A 27,297-nucleotide genomic window follows, 5' to 3' on the forward strand; every position below is an offset into this window, starting at 1 on the left:
TCAGAATGATGTTAACTGTCCGGGAAGCTCGGGCACAGAGGTCCTCCAGCATACACCGGCTGTCCCTTGCCGGCTCTCTGTAGGAGGCAGCAGGGCCGCGAGCATGGAGCGACCCCCGCTGACTTCCAAATCAAAAAAAGAGTCGAGGTTCTGACGGGTTCTACTAGCCACCTGGACCCCTGCTTGTCTGTGCCTCTGTTTCTGCTTTCCCGTGGCTGTGTGAGAGGGCATGAATTATTAACCCGGCTAAAATAAAAAGCTCTGCTTCGTCCATGCCTCCTGTAGCCATGAATAATGGAAGAGGCAGCTGAACTACAGGCGTTTGTTGAGTCAAACACTAGCCTGTGATGGATGGCTAAGGGCCCCATGTGCCCCCCCCTCTCCCGCCTCACCTAGCATCCACTTCAGGTCCTCCACACCCTGAAACCCAAAACACGTGTCCAGATAACCTCTATTAATCTCAGGAATGCTACAGCTTGAGCCCTCCTGTCCTGCCTCAGCACATCCTACTCGACTATTTGGCTTCCTGGGGGGATTTTTGTTTGTTGTTTGTTTCTATTTCTCCTGCCTTCACTTGCCTTTGTTTTGCTTCTCGCTGGCACTTTTGAAGTGATATGCAAGCCTGCTCTGACAGTTCAAAGGCGGGACCCGACTCCAGCCTGCTCCCTTACCCGTAATGCTAAAACCAAGAGGATGAGGTGGAGACGTGTGAGCTGGATCTCTGCTCTGTTCCCAAGAGGGAATGTTTTCCAATTTGTACCTCTGGACTCACTTGTGTACAATCATGCTGATTATTATAGAGGTGATAATTAATTGTTGTGTGCCACATGCGTCCAAATGTCATTCCTCACCTAAACCACCAACTGAGAATTGAGTGTTTTACGATGATCATTTCTATATTTATTTTATCTTTTTATATACATTCTCTTCTCAACTTAGAGTTCATTCCTGATCTTATTTATTATTATATATAATTATTGTTATTCCTGTGCATCTATCTGACACACATCCTTTCTAACCTGTAATTCAGATTCTTTGTGAAATTATACTTTGGGTCCATGCAGACAGAAGACAAAAGATCGTTGACCCTTCATTTAATATCAAATCCCCATTAACATCTGCATTCACTCACTCTAGGGAAGCAATAGTGAACAGTATTGAGGCATCACCAGCATGCTGGTGTCTTGTTTTCAGGTGAATCATTGATTGGACAGTTTTGGCGACTGTCATCCTGCATCATCAACACTACATTCCCCATGTGGGGAATTAAGATACTGGAGATCGACAGCAAGCAATGCATCGTATCACTGCACCTTATTTGTTTATTTGTTCTTCTCCGATGAGCTCACACAGAAATAATAGAGCATTATAAGAGCATTGTGACTTGACTCTGTACAGTATATCAGTGACATATTTCACAATATGTTGTACAGATTAACACTGATTCTCCGCTGCTACAGGAAGAATTCTTCGGCCTCCTGCTCGATCCCTCAGTGTTGCCCGATTTCTAGATACCCGATCTACTTTGCCGAATTAGCAACTTAAGTAAAAATACAATAAACTGACTGTACTTAACCTTCCACAACAAATTACGAGATGTTGCCAAATAGATAGCTGAACTTAACTGACCACTTTCTAAGAAACACTCCACTGAATCTCCCCTGTGAGTCACATCTTCCTCTCCTGCTGCCTCCTACTCCTGCTGTTAGCTCTCATCTGAAAAAAACTCCTCTGGTGCTATCTCGTTTCTTTCATTTTCTAGCACATATCAAGCCCTCCATTATTCTAGGGTCGCATTTTGTTACAACTGTTATTATCCCAGGCCGTGGCCAGACTTTTACTCATCCGAATAGAAGAATATGTACCCACCTTGGTTGTCTTAACTTTGTTTCCTGTACTGCAGCTCCATCCTTTGAGATCTGGCAGCACTTTACACTCTTCCCCATCCATGCAGGGATGCATCTGGCACCACCACTTCTGTGCAACTATGGATGCTGTGAGGAGAAGAATACAGTAAGAAAAAAAAGAAGAAGGAGGAAATTCAAAGCATGCTTTTTTTAAAGTGTAGCTAGCTTCTGCCCTGGCTAAAGCAACAGCAAGTTCTTTTGGTCTCTATAAACATCACAGTGATTGAAGAGAGCATCTCTTGATCTCTGCCAGATAGAGGAGATCCGCCAGTCTGGCCCCAGTGTGTTTTCAGGTCTGAATTACAGTGTGTGGGTCAATGTCAAGCCGGTGAGCGTTGTGAGCAGGTGTGTGAGCAGTGTGAATGTTAGTATGTAGGAGGGGGTAACAGAGCGTGCAGCAGACGGTTGAGCGTCAAGGTCTTAAGTTGCTCCGAGGAGGCCTCCAGGGGAGGAACAGCTTCCCCTGACATTTCTAAAGTGAAAAGAGAACTGTCAAATCTGAGGAATTCCCTGTCGGAGCCATTACAGTGACAAGAGGAAATGGGGATCGATGCACCTGTAACTGAGGCTACCTTTGACATGATATTAACTGACCTGGCCTTCTGTTTACTCCGCTGAACACAAGGTCTGATATGGTCTCGACAACGGACAACAGGGGCGAATGAATGAACTGGTGGGCGATTTGATTTTGAGGATTATAAAGCCTTCGAGACACAGCAGCAGGGTCACAACATCCTTTTTTTTCTTCTTTCATAGAATAAACATCTCATACCCAGATAATGAGCACCAGAAGCGTTGTGACAGGTCTGACCATTTTGTCCCTGCATTTCTACCCTGATCAGAAGTCAGTCTCTCCTATCATTACCAAAACTATAATGAGAAGCCTGGCATACCGTCTACACAAGATGGAGCCGCTCTTGTTGTTCCCGCCACCTGTCCAGGGAAGCAGGAGCACTTGACAGTCTGGGATCTCTCTTCGATCTTGTTCTTGTTGCAGCATCGGTGTGCAGCAATTACCTCACAGGTTCCCGCTTTCACGTGAACTAGAAGCACAAACGTACGCAATGGTTAGAATGCAACAGTAATTTCCATCTTGTCACCAACCGTCAGAGCAACAAATCATAGAACACGATAAATATATGTTAGTAAACGTTGTGTCTTTTCTTTTATGTTCACGTGCGTCAAATGCTTTTTGGCAGTTTTTGTTTGATCAGGCTTGTGTTATTCTAAATCCCATTAAAAAAGGCCGTAAAAAACAGCATTTGTCTGTTCTCTCACTGACTTCCACGTCTGTCTCACTCAGCTTTTAAATGAGGTTCACAAACATATAGTTTCTTAAAAAAATAAATTTAAAAAAGTCATTTTGAGAAAATATTTTAGCAAACATGACTCAAACAGGAGTAAAAAGTGCATTTGTTGGGAACTATTTTCATCTGCGGATGAATACATATTAGTGGATATTTACGGCACCAGAACGGGATATATTGAGTTGTTTCAAAATCTGTTTCACATACAGTGCCCCTGTTTTCACTTGTTTTTGTGTGGCACAGTGGAATAAAATATATAAGATGTATAACATATATTTGTCAACATTCCACTATAGTACTAGATACAAACTTCATACATACATTTTGAGCCAGTATTTTGTATGAAATATTGAATAGTTCAACATTTTAGGAAAAAATCTTGCTGGAAGTTAGATGTGAAGATTGTTACCACTATGGCTAGTTATGCTGAGGACATTTGAGTAGTCTCTCAGCACAGTCTTGTTTCAAACATCCAATGGCTACTTATGAATTCAGGTCGCCCCCCCAGGTGGAGGAGCCTGACTTTGAACCCCACTGCAGCTCTACCTGCCCACGTATTACTTGAGCAACACACTTAATCCACTGACCCTGCACCCCAACCAGAGGATGGGAAAGACAATTTATCCATTGGGATAAGATTAATATAGTTATAGAACATCAAAAACACATATACTTCTACAAAATGACTGGATTAACATCACTTAACTGCTTATTTACGTGGAAGAACATTACAATATCAATTACAAGGACGTTGTTTTCACTCCCATTAAGTTGGGTCAAACATCAATACTGCTCTCTATTTTATATTCATTACTTTTCTGCATAGACTCATCACTATTCTGTGCATGTTGGTGTATTTACATGAAACAATCAGGATTGGATGGGTGAAAAAAATAAATAAAAAAGCATTTGAAAAGTTTTGACATTCCTTTCAGATAAGCCTTAATTATGCCTGTAAAGATTTTCAATTTGGAACTTGACTTGAAAATAGATTGCAGCAAGCTCCCATCTTCCCATTAGCTAGCAATCCTGAAATCTCATCTACAACATTAAAAACATTTTGCTTCCAATCAATAAGGTGCTATTCACATTCCCACAAAAGGCAAGACAACAATTGCCGATTGAGTGCTTTTGACCGAGCAGAAACTTACTGATGCAAAAACAGGTCAGGCTCCATGCCCTTGATGTGATTATCTTTAAGCCACCAGCCAGCCCCCCGATCAAAGTTAATTTCAAAAGTTGGGATAGCTTGAATAGAATATTCAAACTTTGTTTAAGAGATAGCTGCGCATGGACAATAGGCAATCACAAAAGGTGCAATGAGCAAAGACAATCATTGTAAATAACCTGATTATCTAGAAAGAGCTCACTAATTGTAACTGGCCCTGCAGCATTGCAAATCACAAATCAAGACGGCAACACAGTAAGATAATATTTACTATATTTATATATTACTCCTACATTCCATTTGAATTAGCTGTCAAAAATAGACAGCGTCAGGGGAAAGATGTCATACTGAAAGCCTTTAAAATGCTCTCAACCTTGTCTGCTAGTCTTGCACAATGATCGGCTTCATTGGATGTAGTTTGGCTGTATGTACGCCCACTCTGCTGTGATGTGGAAAGGAGGAGGGAAAAGCTACAGAGCGAGCTGCGGTTATGTCTGGCCAGGGACGCTCGGCTCATTAAGGTGCAGGAAGCGGCTGGTCGGGGCTGCCCGTGTGGAAAGAGCTGCTGATTAAAACTGGAGCTGCTGGCGAAGGTCGCTGACTCTGAGCCTGGACCCTATACCGCCATGCAGTGTAGACAGGATGAGAGGTCAGAGAGCAGAGCGCCGTGGTCAGACGAAGTTGGTAACGAAACAACCATCAACTGCTGTTGTTACGATATACTGAAGATGGTGTCTGTGAGACAATCGAGCGGGGTTAAGAACAAAACAAAACTGAACTAATGAAGAAAATAAATATTACTACAAATGTAGACGTGGAGCGCACCCTCGACTTAATGAAATGGAAAGATACATTTGATCGATTAACTCGTAAAATTCTCAACATTAAAGAAACGGTTTTGCATTTTAGGAAACACACTACACATTAGCTTTTCATGCTAAGCTATAAGGGCGTTAGATGAGACGATTGATCCCGCTCCATTGAAGCTACAGCCATGAGATTGTTAGCTTAGCTTAGCATAACCCACTGTAAAACCACAACTGTATTGAATTAAACAAAAGACATAACAAGTGTTAATTAGTGAGCTTTAGAGATGAAGGGTGTTTTTTTTTTGTTTTATCTTAGGATGACGCCATATTAGTTTCGCAAGAAGTTTCCCATCCCCCCATTTCCCAAACTATTTCACTCAGGATATTTTTTTTTTAATGTGGAAAGGATGATGTAAAATTTGTAATCAGCAAACTAATTTCTTCCCTCTCTTTAAAATGTGAGAGGAATTCTCCTTTAACTGTATTTTATTTGTTTTGCATTTTATTGTATATTTTATTAGAGTTTGAATTGAAGTATTCTTATCATTCTTCCTCTGTGTTCTGCTTTTGATCTAGTTTGTTAGAAGTTAATGACTACTAAAGGGTTCTGGAGAAGCATTTTAGTGGCAAGAACATTTTATGAATAATTCAACATTCATTCATTATTTAGAAAACACTTTGGGCATATTTCACACAACCAGAGGTGTATATATTACTTCTATTTACGTCCTTTAAGTCAAACATACATGAATGCATACAGCTGCGGCTCTGGGCTGTTAAGAGGTCCATGTTTTGCTCAAGGACAATTTGACAATGGTTGGAGCACCATTGAACCTCTGGTTCTCTGGTTGTAAAATGGTCTGTTCAACCACCAGAGTCACCCTGTTCACAGTACAAACCCTGCTCTTTATAATGGGAGCCACTGAGTGTAAGAGTCGTGAAGTGCAACATACAGATAGGCTGCTGGGCTCTCTCTCTGTGTGTGTGTGTGTTTGTGTGAATGGCTCACAACACCTGTGATCAATACATTTCTATTAAAGCACTTAGGACTGTCATCAGTTAGAATCACCAGGCAGCGACATCAGCAAGAGGGAGAGATGAGAGACAAAGAGAGGTGAAAGGACAGGGACCACTAATGAGAACTGGCATGAGGCCCAACCCCTCAGCCAATCAATACCACTCTGAAGCAGATCACTCTGCACTACAATCATACGCATCGATCCCTGATTGATCAATTCCAATATGCCACCAGACTCTGCACAGGGCTGGAAAAAAGAGGACAAAACGGTAAAACAAACTGTATATCTTCTGTACACCTGGACACTTATGACACGTATATCTGTTTCAAGTTATCAGGACAGCAAATGTATGTTTTAGAGGTTTTCTCCTAGCATTAAAGGATTAAGACTGTGTGATAAAACATGAAATCTATTTCTATGTTGTCACATTTTTTTTTCTTTTTCGTTTATGCTTTTTATTTGGTGCACAAATATTACATTCTCTATTTGTGTTCGTATTAATTACATTGGTTAAGAGAACACCAGTTCGGTTGCATGGTCCTCATGCATCCCTCACGTTTAATAACAAATATACCAACATTCACGTCACTGCTAGTTGGAGTAAAATTCCCTCTTCTTGTCGAGCCTTCACAGCTGTAAAGTTATGTAGGGAAAAAACACAGGCAATTCAATAGAACTTGGCTTATAGAAAAACCTGAAATAACTTGAAGTCTGCAGCGGGTGATTTAAACCGCCCAAAACATCCTTGGTACCCGTCTACGGAGAAAACGTGATATTGGTGAGATGAGGTGCCTGCGCAGAGTCCAAAGGAAATTAAAAGAGAATACCCACTCCAGCCACAGCCTGTTCACCCTGCTGCCATCAGACAAGCGATACATATAAAGTAACAGCTGTACTACCAGAGTACAGAGCAGCTTCTTTCCTCAGACTGTAAGTGCTCAACTTATTCTCTTTACATTATAAATGTTTTTTCCCTCCTTGAGTCATATAAAGGTGCTACAACTTGCACGTACAAATGTACAAAAACCAAAAGAGAAATTCAGTGAGTAGTGTTAAAAAAATGTGCCTATTTCTGACAAGCAGTCAGCAGTTATTCATAAAACTGCTGTGTGTCAAACACTGTGGGCTGCACAGCACTGTGCATTGGTTCATGGTGAATAGTGTGGCACAGCTAAAAGAAGAAAATACAAACCTGTCATTACTTTTATGAGGATACAGTGCATTTATAAATTAGACCTTGCAGTGTGTGAATCCTCTGACAGATAAAAAAAAGACAAATTGACGGATGCACTCTCCTTTCAATTTCCATATTTAGCCCGTCACCCGCTCCACTCTCTTTGACTTGATTTCATGTTTTTTATGCAGCAGTTCACTAACATGATGACAAAAGAGGGGCAGAGTAAAAGAAAACCATGGCTTTATTATTTTTTTATGGGTACATTTTTACTCTCTGAGGCATTTTGTTTTCACATGATTTTATGTTCCAAAGCTTCCTCCTGAATGACAAAATGATCTGTTTATTTCAACCGGCTGTCAGTCACTTTCACCCACAATAAATTAATAATAAAGAGATTTCATTGAATGACATTAAAAGCATTGATTAAACATGGATGACTTTTCTTAGAAAGTGAGACTTTCATAATTAAACAAGTATACCATTGGCTATATTAAATCTAAGGTCAATCTGACACTAAATATGTATTTTTAATGTATAAACAGGGTTTTGAAACTGACCTTTGTAACTATCATCTCATATAGGCCACGTATACATTAAAAATAGGCAGTAATGTGTCAAACTAAATCCAGTCCCAGCTCAGAAAGGCCTTGAGAAATCCCACTGGACAACCGAAACCTTAATGCTGTACATTCATTTGTGGACTGAAACTTGTTGCCGGTCACTAGGAAAAGCGCTGTCCTGTTGTTGTCAAAGAACTATTCATGCGGGTTACAACGAAGCCACGGGTTGCTTTCAGCTTCGGCAGCAATCAAAGAATTGATCTAACCTGCAGGTAGGGAGGCATCAAGAACAACACACTGCTCCAACTGTCATATGCATGACTGGGCGGATCAAACTCACCTGGCCAGTCAAGCACAGCATACAGTAATCGAAGAACAACGGGGGGATACGTCAGAAAAACAGAAGCATGCCGTTGATTTGAATGCTGACAGGGAGACCTTACCGATCGCAACAAGCCAGAATCTGAAATAAATGATGTGTCAAACATAATGCATAGGATGTTATATATGTCATTGTGACACTGATGAAGCATTGTGTTGAAAAAAAGCATATGATTAAGTACTAAAAAGATTCTGTCATTGGGGATAGATTCATTTTCTTTGTGCAACAATTTTGGTTAACATCGTTCCTAAACCTGCCAATTTGTTGAACATTTCTGAAACAAGGTAAAATGTACATGAAGACATTTTACACTACCTGCTTCCACTGGCAGAATCATTTTTTTGTTTTAAAATAATAGGCTAAGTTTGAAGGCTCAGGCTAAGACAGATGGTAAAACAACATGGAAAACTGTAAGACTGCAAATTTACATAACCAACTTGAAAAAACCCGCAACTGCTTAACATCACAAAGCACTCATTAAAGTTGACATCCACAACTTTAAAACTATATCGGGAGTGGCGGTGCTTTTTGTGTTTCATATGCAAACCTCTCTGTTATGCTGGTATGCAGCGAAAACTTCTGAAATCAATGATTTACTGAAGTGCTAAAGTAAGACAGCATCAGTGATTCCTAATTTAACAGGTACACCCTGAGAAACCCAATCAACACTTCTCAACCACAGTAAATGTGCTATTTCACAGATGACATTAAAGCTAGAGCCAAATATTGGCCGGCAAATATGAACTCATAGTAGATATATGCCTACCTGAATACATGTTGGACCAAAGAGGAGGGACGTCAAACACAATCAGTATTAAAAGTACAAAAATTAAAGTGTGAAAATGACAATCATCGATCAAACACATTTCTTGCCTGGAAGCTGTGACTTCATGGAGTTTAATTGTCACCATGCTGTTGCCAGGCACCCAGCAATGACTCAAAAGTTTTTGTATAAATTAAACAAATAAGACATCAACTTTTATTCAATGAGCTTTGGAGGTGCTTTGTTACCTTTGGACAGAGCCAGGATAGCGGTTTCCCCCTGTTTACAGTCTCTATGCTAAGCTAAGCTAACTGGCTGCTGGTCCTAGCTTCATATTTAACTTACAGACATGACAGTGGTATGGATTTTCACATTTTTGAGTGTATCTCTACTGCCACTACCAGTACAAATAAAAAAAATCACAATAAATATTGGTCAATGTCATTATACTTCAAAATGCCCTCCTTGTTAATTTTGTACAACAATAACAAAATCACATTTATGAATTATGAATAGTTTTCATTGTGTTGTTATTTTACCAGTCACTGTTAGTAATCCAAGCACACCCCCTAAATATCATTAACAAACAAACACGTCTGCAACATGAAAATTAATGATGTGTAACACAAAGTTAAACAAAACTGAAGGTCATCTATAATAACAAGTTGCGTCTCAGGATTGTTTAAATAAGAGTTTTCTCTCTTTTGTCTTCAAGGTGCTCAGTGGACATACATTTTTGAATTCATCAGAGAACGAGAAAAAGACATAAAGTCTTGAATGCCAATGACCTGTTACATAACTTTAGACAGTGAAATATTCAGATAAGGCAATTTAATGGTTAGCTACACCACTCGGAAGCAGATTCACTGACACGAAAAACAACACCAACGCTGATGAGGGCAAAATATGATATCTTTCTTCAATGACTGTGTTTTGAACCAGAGAGGAATCAATAAGCAGTGAATCACGGACAGGATTTATACCGTTATCAGCTGTGTAAGCTCCCGCACATCTTCACGCCTATACCCAGGGAGCGGAGATTGTATGGAGGAACGTAATTACTGAAATACATTACAGCTCAACCGTTTTAATAATCAAACCAATTACACAGCCATTTACAGTCACTTGTAAAAACACACACTAATCAATAACCTGGTCATCTAAACACCAAGTGCAGAGGTCACACAAGCACACTATACAGCCCTTGGTAACCAATCATTTTGAGTGCCCGAAAACGTTAACCTCGAATCAAATGACATTTTTTGACCACCCTGTTGACAAGAACAGACGCATCTGCCTGACAGGAAACAAACTTCTTTATCCACTGAGGCGTGACGCAACAAGTCCGGCTTCAGTAGGCTTTCACCACAGAGGGACGGAGAGCAAAACATGCAGTGTGTATTTTCTGTTTCAATCCGACCTCATGCAGTGTGCTGGCAGCCGGCCTTTTCCAGTCGGCAAATGCGGAGGCAGATCAAAACGCTAAAAAAAGAGTCACATCCTGGCCAGAGGCCCAGACCGCAGAAACAGCAGCAGCCATAAAAACAGAGGTTGTAGGCCATAAAATGGAGACAGCCTATGAATTAGTAATGATTCAAATCATACTGTTTGCTCCAGATCCCGAATACCCATTTTGGTCGACTCAAAAACCTCTGAACATGCTGAACACAACGAAGTGCAGCATCGTTTCGAGCCTGTGACGCTTAAGGACCACAGCTGCTCACCTCGTACAGACAAAATACTAATTAAAAGGAAATGTGTATGTGTGTGTGTGTGTGTGTGTCTGTGTGTGTGTGCTTGTGTATTAAATGTAGTTTCAGGTAAAACCATTCAAATGGTTTGCTTCCACATTTAAAAAAAAGGCTTTTAATTAGGCTGCAAACACACCAAAGACATACTATTATTAGTTTATAAAACATTCATGCCTGGTGAGGAACATGAAGAGAACTCTCACAAGACCAGTGTTTAATGGGATTACCATATTCAGAGGCGATTCACTCATTTCCATCCAGCTGTAAACCTGCTGAGCCGGCAATCAGGCCCAGCAAGACCCAAGAAATAAGCTGAGAGAGAGAGACTGAAGCAGGAGTTTAGTTTCAAATGAAATCCCAGTATCTCTCAACCTGAATATTGGTCAGGAAAATGTTTTACTCGACTTCTAGATGGGAAAGATATCAACAGAGAATCATCACCTGATTTATTTCAAAATATTTTAGCGTATAACTTTCTTATTCATGGCCCGCAAGTGTACGGCTTTGTTTCAGACACACCCCCTCTCATTGACGTCGTTTTGAGCAGAAAAGCTGTACCCTCTGTGCGCTACCTGACCGGCACCGTACAGCAGACAAAGTTAGCCACTAGCGGGTGAACACGGTGTTGCATTTAGTTGCTAAAGAGTCAGATATATCTCTCAGCAGTTGGTGGAGACTCCAAATGAATGCTGTTGTTGCTTTGTGTCTGCTCCACATGTAATCAATTGCATGGGTGCGTAGGAGACCCCTGTTTGAATTATCCTCTCTTGCCATCTCACCAATATGGATCATTATGAGAAGTTATGTCAAAACAACCTACTTCAGTTTGGAAGACTTTTCGTGATCCCCCATCAACGCAGTTGTTGGCAAAGTCTCTATTTCCCATTTTCCCATTGCCTCTCGACAACAGAGATGGTAAGAAAATGTTGAATGAATGCTATATCATGCTGGACGAAATAACCACCAGGTTGACAGATCCTGTAAGTTACCGCTAAAGGAGTGCTTGCTGTGCATATCATATTCAGTGCTTTATTATTCCTGTGAGAGCAGCCAGACAGAGAATCAAGCCAACCACAACCCAACTGCAACTAGAATAAAGTGTGAGCGTCGCTTGCTCATGGATCTTTATTCTCATGGATCTTTATTCTCATGGATCTTTATTCTCATAGGTCTGTTTTCTGGTGGCAGGATTCCTTCTATGTTTTAATCTTTGACTCACCGAGGACAATCTTTCGAGAGAAAGAATGCAGAAACAGATGAGTGGGCCCTTACATTCCCTGAGTGTATGCTTTTGCGGTTTAGATGAAGTCCATGTCAGTACCATTCATCTGGCTGCCAAGATGTTAGAGCCCACAACTGACTGATCAATTGGAGTCCCTCAAGGAATCATACAGCTTTATAAGGGAGAGGCTACTGAAGTTATTAAACCCAGGGACAGCCGCGGCAGAGAGGCAGAAAAAGACTCATACACGGACTCAAACCCTTCTGCAAAGACAGTGTTGTCTTGACGCGGTTACTCTTTCTCTAGAGTAGACAGTCACTGAAAATGTAATAAGGGATGTTCAGACACACCGTCAAAGAACCATTGTAGCATTTTTCCATCTTCTCATCTTGACATTGCAAGATCATCTAGTGCAAGCACTTTAATAGAAACAGTCTGACACATGTATCCCATGATTGTCTATCACTATACGTGTATTTTGTTTTACATTAAGATCGGGAAACATCCTGGAAATCATCGAAGGTACCCCACTTGAGGCTGAAGCTTAAACCTAATATCTAGCTTTTATTATCATTTCATTTGATGGACTACCACTAAATGAAGCGAGGTGCATAACTACAGAGAATGTTAACTATTAGTCAAACGTTGTATTATGAAAAGGAAAACCCGGCAATTAGAAATCACCTGTAATGTCATTCTTGTTTGTATTTACCAGCAGAAACTGCGAAACGTCTCTGTGCGGTCTCATCTTGACTCCGGTTCAATAACGTATGCAATAACGTTAAAAGGAAAAGAGAAATCCTTTATCTTTCTGTTCCAACTTAGTAAAACAGTGGGTTTTGTTCTCTCATTCACAGTCAGACAACATTTATTGAGTTGTTTTCTGTGCTACTTGGAATTAATTTGAAGCCAATAGGATATGAAAAACAAGCAACATTGATTTAAAATCCTTACAAATTACTGTGTGAATACAAAAACTGCAGACAACTATTTTCCCAAAGTGTTCCTCTCTCTCCAGAACAAACACAAGGCTAAGGGTCATGGATGGCTGAGGGGAAATCTTTTTTGACACAAAGCAGTGGTGCTCATGGCCGACCCGTTCTTATACCAACTTCATTTATACTAAATTGCTTTACCAAATACGTTTTGTGGAAGTATAATTTCTCCCTGGATTAGGTTTACTGGCAAGGTTTTTAACAATCCAGGAGGCCGGTGTGGGTGGGGATGCGCATATAAAGCAATGACTTTTGACACGGGAGGCTGGCATCTGAGTTCTGCATCCTTTAAAGCGGCTAAAACACAGATGGAGCTCTACGGAGCAATGTTCTGATGAGTGAGTCCCCGCTTTGTTTGTATCACATTTGTATCTGACAAACAAGCACATGGGCAAAGCATAACACATTCATGATGATGGTTTGTTATGCCTCAAGGATAAACACAAGGAAAAACTGAGGGACAAATTCACAAAGAATGGATTGCAGCTGCTGAATGCACCATCAATTGTGCATCACTTTCAATAGCTCTCTGCCGGCCTCAAGGTCAAATTCACAAACGATGTTACAGCGTTGTTACAGCGTTGTTACAGCGTTGTTACAGCGTTGTTACAGAGCAAACATAACAGCGCCCATAATGTATGACAGCTGAGCGCGATTTGCCTTTTGTTTCTAATTGCAACTATTTATGTGGAAAAGTATAAATGTTGCTCACACGCTGAGTAGAACAATGGCAGAGAAAAAGAACATTTTATTTTTAGACCGATGAGGTGCAGAGGCATTCTTCAAAACTTCAGGAAATTAATTTAAATGATGCGTAGCTTCAGTTACCACCAACACTCAGAAGACGCTAATAATTTCACTGTAACTGCATGTGGCTTTTAGCGCTGATCTTTGTGAATTTGACAATGTTTTTGCAATGAGGCTCAATTGCATAGAAAGGGGGAACATTTTGCACCAAATGTTTGCAAGTTTTCTAATTAAAATAAGTGCAAATAGCACAGGAGCACCAAGGCAGCAAAGTTAGGGGTGCATTTCACCCTTAGCGGGTGCTTTGAAAGTTTCTTTCTGTTTTATTCAAGCAGGAAAAGCTGTGCAATGCTTTTGCGAATTTGCCCCTTAATGCACTTAACTGTGTTTACCAAAACAAACTCCACAAGATATCCAAAAGGTCATGATTTTTTATTAAAGATGCTATTATAAAATTGATAACATTCATCCACTAGATGTTTTTTTTTTGCAGCTTTACATTTCCTACAACACAATATTTCCTGATGCAAACTACTAGCATCTTAAGTCCAGAACCTTTTTGAGCTCAAACTGAAGGAGAATCCAGAAACCCCTCTTCCTTTAAGTCAGTTGTTTTAGTTTCACTCATTTCAGCTGACGGGTACTTGATCGCTTTCCTTTATAAGTAACATCCATGGTTTACAGTAACCTGTATAACATAATAATAATATTATAGCATGCATGGAAGTGGATTTTCTAGAGCGCAATCAAACAGCGTCACCATGACTGCGTTGGTCTCCATAGAGGCAGACAAGAGAGAAGCCGGAGATCCTCCACTCCTCTGGTTTCTCAGCTGACACGCACACGTGCTGGTTATCTGTCAAGCTGATGTCATGTCTGCTCTAAACGGCTGCCGTCTCTGCGCTCCGACTGGATTCCCATGTTTTTCATCTTGAGCAGATTCCACTGATGCCTTTCAGAGCTGAGTGACAGATATGAAACACAAAGGATTGGTTCAACTAAAAGGGGACGGGGGCTCCCCAGTTAAACTGAATATTTCTGTAGCAGTGACACGACGATCTCAAAAGACGTAGATGGATCCTCCTTCATGAGGTGGAGGATTAGGTGGAGACAACAGACTGCGCTAAACGTAGAACAACAAGCATAGTTTGAATACAAGAAGGATGGTTTGCTTTAAATTACTCATAGCTGAGGATCAGAGATGATTCTCCTCTAAATCAGACTGTCGTGTAATTACATTAAATGCTGCTATCTGAGGGGTATATTTAAACAGTCGCTCTAAATCAAAACCTCGCCCTGGAAAACATTATTATCTTGTTAGCGGCGATGCAGCCATCGCCACTGATCCCCTGTTGAATTGTGGGCCGCCCGTGGACACTATTAAAGGAGCATCTGACCTGTCCACCCACTGACAGCTCAATATAAATGTTCCTTTTTTTAATAGACCATCTTGCTGAAAATATGTCGACAAACCTTTTAAAAAAAAGCCATTTCAGGAGAACGCCAATGGTTCCACCCATTACATTTTATGCACCAGTCCATTCACATAAACTTGATGCTCAGCCTCGGTTGCTGTTTTTATGGTCCGATGTGGAAACCCGGCGCTGCACACTTCATTCCAGGGGAGGCGTGAGCCAGGAGGCAAAAAGTCATGGAGCGCAGCCGGAAGATGGAGGCAAGCAATTGATGTACTGCATTTTAGAAGCTTATATTTCACTTTATTCAGTCAGTATCCAGCCTCTAGTGAATAACTACCCGGCCATAGCGTAGCATTACTTTAAAAGAAAAAAAGAAACCACCCAAGGCTGAACAGCTGACGAGTTTCTCTCCGACTTCCCTCTCAACATCGCCTGACTACAGATGAGCACTCATGACTGTCTGTCAGGATTTATATTATCAGACTGCGTGGAAAAGAGGTTTCGGGGGACAGTTGTTAAGGCAAATGGATTATATTTACGATTGGAGGATGCATATCTGTAATAGTAAGTACAAGGAATTAGCGTTTAGAGAGGACGTTAAACTTTCCCAACATGTTCTCAGACATCTTGAAATAAAACTACACGCCAATTTAGAGACAGATGTTGAGCTGTTGGAACCGGTCTTAATGACGACAGAGTTACAAGAACCAGCCGCTCACAGTGAGAGAGAAAATACTTAGGATTAATTTCAATTGATCATGTTATTTCTCAAAGCTAGCCGTCAGAATATTTTTCTTTTGCTCAGAATGTGTTCATCAAAATCAGGCAAAATCAAGACAAATGTGCCCCAAACTGAATTTTAGAACAACAGCCACCATAATGTGTAGTGGGATGTAAACAGGAAGCTTAATGTTGCCACAGTGTTGATTCAGTGAGTTACGCTGTAGGCTACATCATGAGGCCTGTTTTCTTTAGGCAATATAGCACTATTAAAAAGATGAACATGCTATTAGCCGTTCCTGTTTCCAGTTTATCCTTATAAAGTGCACGCTGATTTATGAAAATATGTGCATCATATCTGTTTGTTCAGATAGGTGTCACAGCCGCTGCGATAATACCTCGACAAGATCAAATCCACGGAGCTCCTCTGGACTATGTTATGAACCCAGACATGACGGCGTTTCGATATCTGGGACTTCCACAACAAGTACTAGGCAGAAATAGAGGTTATTTTTTTTCATTGGTTGATGGCGGACAGTTGCGACGGCTTCCAGAGCGATAAGCCACGCCCCCTCTCCGGCACGTCCAGAGCGATTCACGCGAATGAACACAAATAGTCCCCGGCGAGACCAGCGGCGTGATAGTTTGAAAATCTTTGATATAAAAGGTACATTTAACTTCTCTGTAAAGCAAATGCCAATATTTCTTTGTTTTTAAGTGTGCTCTCTAAAAAAGTGAACTGGCATGACTCCACTACCAATCAGGCACTTTGAATTAAGCTGATTTGGATACTACATTTGGACTGATTCATAATTAATCAGCCTTTTGTAACTTGCAAATAGGAGCATAACAGAAAGACGTTCATTCCGTGCATATTTCTAACTTTTGTTTTTGATTCTTCTGCCTGAACTCACTATAAACTCAGCGGGTGGTCGATGCTCTTTGAAGTTTGTAATCCCCCACACACCGCAGGAACCATCCAGACATCGGGTTGTAAATATCAAATCTGCTTGATAAGATCGGGGCAGCTCCGTTGAGTCAATCACTGTGGTAGAGTGAGTTTGTAAGCCCCTCTCCAACTACCAGACAATCTGCTCACACCATCAGTGTAGACCCATTTCCTCAGTGTCACCTGCTTTATCTGTAAATGCTATGTTTTACTTTGACGCACTACTTTGGAGCTTGACAGTGGGAATGAAAACCTTCCCTATAAAGTTCAATACTATGATCTTTGCCTGCTTTTCTTTCTGTCTGTCCTCTGTCTGACTGGTTATGCACAAACACGTCTCAGGCTTCTCTAAGTGTGGCTGCACCTGTCTGCGCTTGTTCCCACCATGACTCAGGCATTGCTGCCTGCTGCTTTGAAGGTATTTAAACTGCTATGATACACTCTTATGGACATATACAGTGTGTGTGTGTGTGTGTGTCACTCAGGGAAACACTCGGCGAGAAACCATTTGTAAAGCATCTAGCGTAACACAACTAAACCGCAGCTTTGACATGTGCTATTCTTATTGCCTACGAAGGTTCATTAAATATATGTGAGCTTGAAATGTTCTATGGAAGTAGACATCAGAGACGCAAACGTGTAATCTGCGATTTCATGCTGGAATACATGCTGCTACTAATTCACTCACAAAAATGTAGGAGGTTGAAGGGACTTTTTTGGGATTCAAGCAAAAAAAAACATGCTGAGGATGCTGGCAGCCACCAATCAATCACCTCAATACCTAATTATTGTTCAAGTCTTCTTGTCCAAGTTTTACCTGTATATTTTCTTTACACACACAGGAAAACTAAATGATATCATAATGAACCACACACACACACACACCCGATGAGAAATTTCCTCCACCGTATTAACCCCATCTTGCAAACCATGACAGATCCAACACATCCTCATACTTAAACGAGAATTTTGCAAATGACCCCCAAAATGACACACATGACCGCTGGAGAGTACCAGCAAAAGGCGGCTTATTTTAACTCACGTAAGTCAACCTACATATGTTTATTTAAAAAAACTTTAAAAAAAATCAACATCAACTTTTGGTTTGACACAAGACATGAATGTTGTGAATGTTGTGAACGCTGTGAACGTCGTGTCCTCCCTGGGGAAAGACCTGTGGTGGTTCGGACTTTGACCTTTATACTACGTCACCTCGTTTCCCCCTTTGCTCCAGTCATAATCGACCCTTCGCTAAGTCCCGCCTTTGAACGCAGACTGGCCAATCATAGCGTAGCGTCGGTCAGCTCTGAACAAGGTCCGACAACTAACCGGCTCTGATCTAAAGACTCACATGGATTGTTTCAGAGTTTCTTCATTTTCAGGCTGATTTTGTGGATTTAGAGCTAGTCATGATTAAACGTGGTATACTAGTGATACTCATTACCTGGAGAGGTTGTAAGGAGATATAAGCTTCTAGATGTTAAATTTCTATATAAAAACCTGTGGAGCTTACATTAAGAGGAACAGTGTTGTTCCTTGATGATGTGGTGATGTGATGTGGGGGTTCACTTTTCCACTGTGATCTGTAGTTTTATCTTCTATCATTATCTTTTTAATGTTTTCGCTGCTGAATCAGTTTGATATCCTGGATACATCCTTCAAACGCATGTTGTAGACACCTTTGTTCACTTCTCTCTGCAATAACTTCTTCGGTTTCCCAAAAATTAGATAATATCTATTAAAAGAGGGCAGTTGGTGACAGTGTGGGCTCCAGGGTATAGATCCAACAGCTTGACGGAGTGGCAGCAGGGGGGCGGGGCTTAGCAAAGGGTCACTTACTTCAGCCATAATAAGTCACCACTTAAGAATAAAAATATATATTGGTCTTAAAAAGCTGTTTGCACAGAGGACCTATACGACATTATACTAAAGCTGTTTTAAGAGCGTTATCTTTATTGAAATAGAAAATGTGACCTTTGTACAGCAAGATATTAATAAAATTACCCACAAAGGAATGAGGGAAAGGGCAAACTCTTTTAAAGCGTTGCTGGCTCAGAGGTTGACATTAGCTATATTAAGTTAATAATAACTCTATGTGTCATGTTTTCGCCATTTTGTGGTTTGTATCCTGAAGAAGGATATACACCACAAATTATCTGAGCGGCAAATAAAGTGCATTGGATATGTGATCCACATGAACATAGAAATAGAGTCCACCAAGAGATTGTGCGTTGCCAAGAAAGGCTCCAACGTCAGGACCAGCAAATCAAAACTAAACAAACACAAAGTAGAGAAAAATCTAGATGATTGCTTTCAAATCAAGCGATCTACAAAATAATTACTATTTATGGTCAAGCAAAGAAAGTTTATTGTAATGAAGTAAAAAATGACAGTATAACGGGTTTTTTGTGTGCATCTTTACATAAATATAAAATAATTACCTTTCTATGGTCTTTGAGCTTATTGATGTTGAATTATCTGTGTATATACCATTAATGTCAGTCAAATGATTTGCGGCCTTTATCCTTCAGAAGGTGTGATGAAATTGTATTCATAGTATTCAAAATAATACTAATCTAAGCGTACGTCTTTCCCCTCCTTCCTTTAAAATGAACAGCAACAATACCAGAGCATGGGAATAAAATGTTTGAAAGCTGAATGACGACACTTTTCCTCTTTATGATACATAAATTGTAATATATTACTGATTCCAAAGTTAATGTTATGTAGCAACATCTGTAGAGCAGTGAATCACCATCACTAACAAATTAATCGCTTCGGAAATTCTTCAACACATTAAAGGTTCAACAGAGCAGAGACAAGGAGTGGATAATTTGAAAGGGGACTGTGGTTCCTCGTGCTAAGCTTCAACCAAGCACAGACCATTAACAGCAATACAATTGACTAACTTTAAAGGAGGTTGCTCTAATTGCTGGGTAAGGGCAGGCTTTTAGTTTGTAAGACCCAATTACCGCCATGCTGTTATTACTTCTCCGCTAATTGCATTCATCAGCTCAAATTGTTATCACCAGGCTCTCCTTTCGATTCCTATCAAAATCCCCAAATCCTCATTTCTTGGGAGTTTCAGAAAAGCTGGAGGTAACTCATAATGTAGCGAGGAATAATGGGTTTACGTTTAAGCTGTAATTAGAGAGGAGATGGAGATAGTAGCCTGCTGGCGTATATCTGATCCTGACACAGCATGGGTCCTGTCTGCGACAATAAAACACAGAGACAGATTCTACTTGTACAGGACATTTTCTGTTTTTTTCTCTCTTCTATTTTCTTAAACACTCAGATGCAGAAGCAGAGTACAGATACCGATAAGTAAAAAAACGTTGCGTCTCGGCCAACATAGTCAATCAGTTTAATCAGTTTATGCAGATTATCTTAAACCCTCATTCTCAAGATGCACTTCTACAATGTATGTTAATAGGCCTATTGATGTTTAGTTTGTTTAGGTAAAACTGAGGGCGAGCGCACATGAAATGTTGGTAATAATACCTAATAAAGAGTATGTGTATTTTGTGTACGCAAGAAATGATGTCTACTAGATTAGCAAGAATTATTTGAAGTGGGTTTACTAAAAATACTCAACCGCCCCAAAATGTATTGTGTCTCCTCAGTCTGTGTACCGGAGGACTGTGAGGCAGACGGTTTAAATAAACAACCGGCTGGATAAAACAATTACGATTGACAGCAAGAGAAACAAATTATACTGTAGAAAACATATTCAACAATAAAATTCAACACTAAAATTATCAATAATTTAAATTTGCGTTAAAATAATACTGGAAAATATTTAATTGAGGGGAAGAGGTTACATTTGTGATAAACAATCTCCTTTCAAAGGGAGCTTCAGCCGCTAACGTCGTGATTGACTCATGTACATCGATCATGTGATGCAGAGAAGACGTATTGCTTGAGTTTACTTCAGTGTGAACTGTCTCCTGTTAATGGCACACTGACTAGTTAATTGAGTACGCAGTAGGCATCACATACTGATTGATGTAGCAGGCAGTAGGTTAGTATGCAACTTCGAACATAACCCTTGATATATTTAAAATAAAAAAAGATGGCAGCGTAAAAGTTTCACCATATAAAGACAAAGACAACAGACCTAAAAACAAAACAGCGGTAGTTGACATTTTTTAAAAACACATAAAGAGATGACAATCTTAAAACAAAACCAAATTTAAGAAAAGAACATTCAGTACTCAAATAAATGGGGCGACTGTGGCTCGGAAGACACCCAAATTGCTCCCGAAGGCTGCGCCATCGATGTATAAACGGGTATGAATGATGCCGGTGGCCCCTTGCATGGTAGCCCTTGCAATCAGTGTGTGAATGGGTGAATGATTACATGTAGTGTTAAAGCGCTTTGAGTGGTCGAGAGACTAAAAAGGCTCTATTCAAATACAAGTCCATTTACCATTCAAATGATCCTTAATCCTGTTTTTAAAATCTTGCACGCTTACAGATACACAGCCTTCACATTTTCCCCTCCAAGTAAAAATAGGAATCAGGTTGTATGAAGCTAGAAATTCCCTTAAAAATTCTGCAGATGTATCCAAGGTCTTTTCTGTTTTTTTATCACCATAACATGATAAAAAGAACAAGCTCAGGAGTGAACTTTGATTTCCTCTAAACATGTGAATAAAACTATTGACATTCTCTCAGCACACACACTCTCTCCCCCTGCTCCCCTCTGCTGGCTACACACACACATACACACACACACACCAAGGCCACACGCAGACACTCATGGCTCATCTGCTGCCATTCCGATGCGTATAGCACAGGACGTTTGATGGTTTTCTAATCTCGCTAGCTGCCACCGGGAGATGGGGCGAGCTGACCCCTGTCATCCCCACAGTGCATCTCAAACAGCCCCACATCTCCATCTCAATCTCCCTCCACTCACTATCTCCGTCTACCATTGTGTCCTCCACCTGCTCTCCAAATGTCAGGACGAATGCTCCGCAGTCGCATCCCCACACGTCCCCAGGGCCGGGGTGACCTGCCTCTGCCGCCGATTTGGTATAATGTCATGCTACCCCTGGGCAAGGGTTCCACACTGACCTGCTGTGTGGAGCGTGGGGCCGGCTGATGTATGCTGCAGCACAACAGCGGAGGTATACTGCGTTACGGGGCTCATTACAGGCCAGTAAACTGGGGGAACTTGTGTACTGAAGCTCCTGATGAGAAATAACGAGGTAGAAAATGCACAGTGTGGGTCCAGTTGGCTGGGATCAAAATCTTCCCACAAAACGTTTTCTCATCTGAATTGTTTTGCCTTAATTTGTGTCTGTAAACTGAACAAGCCACTAGAATCAGTGGCTTGTTTTGCAGTCAGGCTTAATTTATCTGATGGTTCTCCTCTATTGCACTCTTTTGGTGCAAAAAGGTCAGGCATGTTGACTGCTGTGGTAATCTTTTACTACATTTTGTCAGTTTGAGGCTCCGTAGAATGTTAATGAGGAAAAAGCAGAAAGTGGTTAATAAGTATAAAATGATGGGACTACTGTTCAGTATAAAGATAAACTTCTTTTTTCAACCATCTTGCAATTTCCCTTTTAATCTTTCTTTAGTGGTACTAAATATATTTTCATTGTTCAAAACCCAATGACTAAATCTTCCCCAGAGCCACGTTGGACTGTCTGAAATTATACTATTTGTAATTTCTAAAATGATCTGAGCCTTTTGACACTAAAAAAAGAACTTGGCTGCTGCCTGGTTTTCATCAAGACCCATCAACCATGAAAAGCTCTCTTCACGGCCTTTTTTCTTCCAGACTGGAACACGGAAACAAATTTGATTTATCTAGTCAGCATATTCAAATTCACAATTTTTAATAATGTAGCACATCATAATATATATTTTCCCCAAACAATTATAATAATCTGACTGGGACAATGGAGGGAAAAGAAAAAAGTTTTGAAAAGGTATATATATATATATATATATATATATATATATATATATATGTATGTTGAATACTGCCATTCATTTGGGCTCCGGAGAATCGGTTTATTCCTAAAATGAAACACTGAAAATGAACAGGGACAAAATAACAGCAACCCTAAAGCAAGAAAAATCAGCTTGAGAATGAGCCGTTAGAGTGCATCACACTGTTTTTAGAAAGTCTCTACCATAAGCAAATATGGAAATATTCCTCTGAATTCAAATGAGAGCCACTGCACAGTTCCATCTCATTAATAAGGCAGCACGGCCCCTTGTGTGCATGTGAATGTAGAACGGGACCGTGATATAAACCCAACGTAAACCTGAGCTCCAAAGCCATTTTGATTCCAATTTGTGGAGTTATCCATTAGCCACGTGGCTGAATGCTTTATATTTAAACATGTAACAGAGTTTACGACCTGTAAACGGCACTGCTCGGAGCGTTTCTATCTTAAAAAAGGGGAGCTGCTGCCACTTTGCATCACACAGCCTCAGTGGGAAATGTTTTTCACGCCCGTTTTCCTCTCTACCACGTTTCAGCGTTTCCCCTCGCAAGGAACTAACCAAGAAACCACAGAGAGCTTGATTACTGTTTTTCAAATGGGACGGAGTGAGATACTGTTAAGAAAAAAAAAAGTATCCAAGTATCTAAATAGCTGAGTAATGAGGCTGCAATTTGACCTGGTCACATCATCAGTCTAAATCCTATCGACAGGACCAAAAGAAATTGCACAGCCGAAGGGTTCTTGTTATCGCGCTCACTCTCTATCCAGACCACTCTCCTCTCACCCTTCCTCTCTCTCGCCACTCTTTCATGACTGGCTAATGAATGCAGATGGTGCTCTGGGGGATGCGGTGGTCTTTTTACAGGGGTTATGTGTGCGCGTTGTAAGCTCAGGCTGCTCCAGTCAGGCTGTGGTGAAAGGTTCAATTGCTTTGGCGAAGCCCCCACCTCAATAAACAAAGGGGCTAAAGAGGTTTGTTTGCTGGGTCCACCTTGGCTTGACCTCCGTAGCTCAGGGACGGGCGGCGTGATTACCTAAGTGTCAGTGCAGCCCGGGGAGAACGGGGCCGGGCTACTTGTGTTGGCCCCCTCTCTCCCTGCTAATATATCACAGGGATACGCACGAAAAAAAACACAAGAGCGGGACAAATGCAAAACCAAAGGGCCGGCGATGTACGCCGCCCTGAAGATTAAATTGTTTATCCATCACGTTGGCAGTCACAAGTGGGATTTACCACTCTACTGTCAGTAATCATAAAGTCTATTCAAAACATTTTTTATGTATTGATTAGATCGGGGGTCGGCAATCTTTTTGATTTGAATTGCCTTTTTTTAATGTTCTTGTTTATCAGTGTGCCCTATCAACCTTAAGCTTAATTATGACACCACATCCACATTAGATCTCAGACGGATCTATACATGTATTCCATCCCTATAGCCAACGAGTGTAGCAAAATAAAAAAAATAAAAAAACAAATGTCTCCTATAATTATCACATTTTAATTACATATGACAGCTGCCATCCTTATGAAAACATCCACATCTGAGTTGAAATCATTAACACTAACTTCCACCAATCTTGTTCACCAGCAATAAATGTAACTACTTCTGGAAAGAATGAAATGGGCCAATAGGAGGACGTTTTTAGGGCTATAGTGTGACATTGGTCTTGCATGCCTCATGTGGCCTAACCCTGCGTTAGATTATCTCATGAGAAGGTGAAAAGTAAGCATGTGGTGCCCCGTGAGCGATATGGAGTTGCAGTGGCCATTCGTGCTGCTTTCACAGCCTTGGAGCCTGGCTGCAGGAGTTCTCCCATTCAGCCAAAACAGCATTAGTGAGGCTGACCGCTGATGTTCTGACTCGCTATCAGTGTTCCAGTTCAAAGGTATTGTGCAGACCATTTAAGTTCTTTAAACTCAGAAAAGCATTTCTTCACTTTGTGCACAGGAGCATTGTTGTGTTGAAATAGGAAAGTGCATTTCCCAAATTGTTACCACACTATTGTCTATAATACAATTTTAAGTTGCAGCATTTCCCTTAACGTGAACTTCTTGATTGTAATTATGAGGAAAACACTGCATACCACATCCATATTGCACACTTAACTTAATAACAAGATTTTAAATGGCATCTTAGGAACAAAAACATGAAATGGCAAATCTTTGGACAAACATTTGGCTTCTACACCAAACTAATTCTACACCAGCAGCAGCTTTCCAAAGTCACTGTTGTCTCGGAGCTCATGTCTCGGACATTTTGCTTGCTTTCTTTTTCTTGAGTATGTGAAGATGAAGTATGTAGTGTATACTTTATAGTTATAGTACATTGTGTGAATTTCAGGCCAATAATTTATTTTAAAAAAAGGAACTAACATGTTACTTATACTCTAACTCAAAACATGTAGTCGCCTCCTACGTCCTGTAGGCTCGCCACAAGTGAATCTAAAATTAAACTATGACATGGTTAAATTATTCAGGAACCGTTAAAGTCAAAAGTGACAATGACTGAGAGTTAATTCTGCTACCACAGCCTTTTTCTTCTTCTGTCTTTGACAAACGGCTTTGAATGTTAACAACCGATTATATGGCTGTTTTCAGATTAAATCGGGACCATGATTTGAGGTGGCATGGCCCTAATCTACCTTCTAACTGGCGTTAACAGCTGTAATCATCTATAGGTAAACTGGATCACCGTAGGGAGGTTCAATATTGTCAGTCGGAAACCTCTAGTGGTCATAGCAATTATGACGGGAGCAAAGGAGGAAGTCGGAGGGTGACGTATAAAGATCGACAAAGTCTGTCACCATCAATCAAACTCTGAAATAGACATTTTTAGCTAAACAAAACAGTTAGAATTGCAGTAAAATAAACTATGAAAGGGTTCAAGCGCTGAGACATAAACACGGGCAACTACCAGATCGGACAACGCTGTGGTAGCGACTTGGTACCGACAATTACAAGGTAACCCGCCCCGGAAGCATACCCGGGGTCCAGTTCACTCTAAATGGGGCCATAATTATTGAATGAACATCATGCTGTATTGAAGAAAACCTGAAACTGGCGATTGAGACCATAAACTCATGTTCACAATGTTTGCTGAGGGAATAAATCAAATGAGAAGTAGAGTAATTGTCTCATAGACTTCTATGAAATCAAACTTCTTTTCTTTTGCTGGTCATGTTGTTGTTTTCAGCTAACGTGCAGCTGTGTCCCTCCAGCCAACGTGTGCCTCTAGTGGAATAAGGCTCATTATTTCAATGTGTGGTCACAGTTTCTACCGATAAGCCCAGGGATAAGGCCATCTCTCCATTAAGGGAAATAACATTGAAAGGTATTGTCCCCTGCCACACACACACATGCTTGCACACACTTACTGTACTAGTAGTACTTTTTTTTATGTGATTCTCGACTTGCATGACTGCAACCTCACGGTAAATCTGTGCTTTGCTGGTGAGCAAAGACCGCAAGAAAGCTCGGCTAATTCTATCAATATTCTATAATATCCAATACATATATATACAATATTCTATAATATTCTATAATATCTATTCTATCTATTCAGTTTCTGTTGAAAAAGACAGCGAGTTGAACTGTGGCCAACACATGCTACTGAACTGAGCTGAAAGGAATTGGTTTTGATTGTTTTCTCAGGATGTAGTCAGTGAGAGAACTATAATCCATTGGACTTACCCTACAAGTGATATTGTGATGATTTGTTGTTCAGGGTGACAATAAATATCTGTACAATTTCTATTTTTAGGAGCTTTTTTCCAATTTGTTTTCATAAAACCTTCTCTAAAAGCGTTAAACACGAACAGAAAGAGTCAGTTTATTGTCTCAACATACATGGCTGGGAAAATCCATTCATTCATAAACATAGGTATGCATGGACAATCAATGAGTGATGTTCTGTTTTTCAACAATTTCAAGTCATTACAGTCTATTCAGCAAGACACTTAAAAGATACTGCCAATGTATTGTATAATTCATATTTGATTGTTGTTTTTCTTATCTATCCAACTGGAGTATTTGCCACAGTCTGACGATGCTACTGTCTGTTCTCCAGCTCTCCTGGAAGTCAAAAGATCCCAATATTTTCGAAACTACATAAAGAACTGGTAATTCTTTTTTAGACTTTTCATGGGAATTGACTGAAATAGGGACAGTATGAATTAACAAAATAATACCAGTATGTTTCTTTAATCCTCAGCCTCTCCACCTACACTGTTGGTATAGCAGCTATAGCAGCCTTTGGTTGGTCTGGGCAAGATGCCCAGCAGAAATAACCATGAGGAACACATGCAGTGTTGTACTTTACCTATGTGGCTTCTGTGTGACGATGCACTGGTCAGTTGTCCCCACAGAGACACCATACAGACGGTCAGCAGCAGCGCCCTTCTGCACATGCTCTGTAGGTCCCTCTCCCGCATTCT

At 40.5% G+C, this 27,297-nt stretch overlaps 1 protein-coding gene across 1 annotated transcript; it reads right to left on the reverse strand.

The window, feature by feature from the left end:
* Positions 1-27,294, reverse strand: LOC306715818 (chemokine-like protein TAFA-2; the record flags this gene model as incomplete). The annotated part of the gene is made up of 5 exons (XM_079186295.1): positions 1-215; positions 393-420; positions 1,870-1,994; positions 2,801-2,950; positions 27,183-27,294. 5 exons carry the CDS (start codon positions 27,292-27,294, stop codon positions 1-3), a joined length of 630 nt encoding a protein of 209 aa, XP_079042421.1.
* Positions 27,295-27,297: the final 3 nt, after the last annotated feature.

This window comes from Pholis gunnellus, assembly GCF_910591455.1.
Source record: "Pholis gunnellus genome assembly, chromosome: 3".
In the NCBI taxonomy this organism is placed as follows: domain Eukaryota; kingdom Metazoa; phylum Chordata; class Actinopteri; order Perciformes; family Pholidae; genus Pholis; species Pholis gunnellus.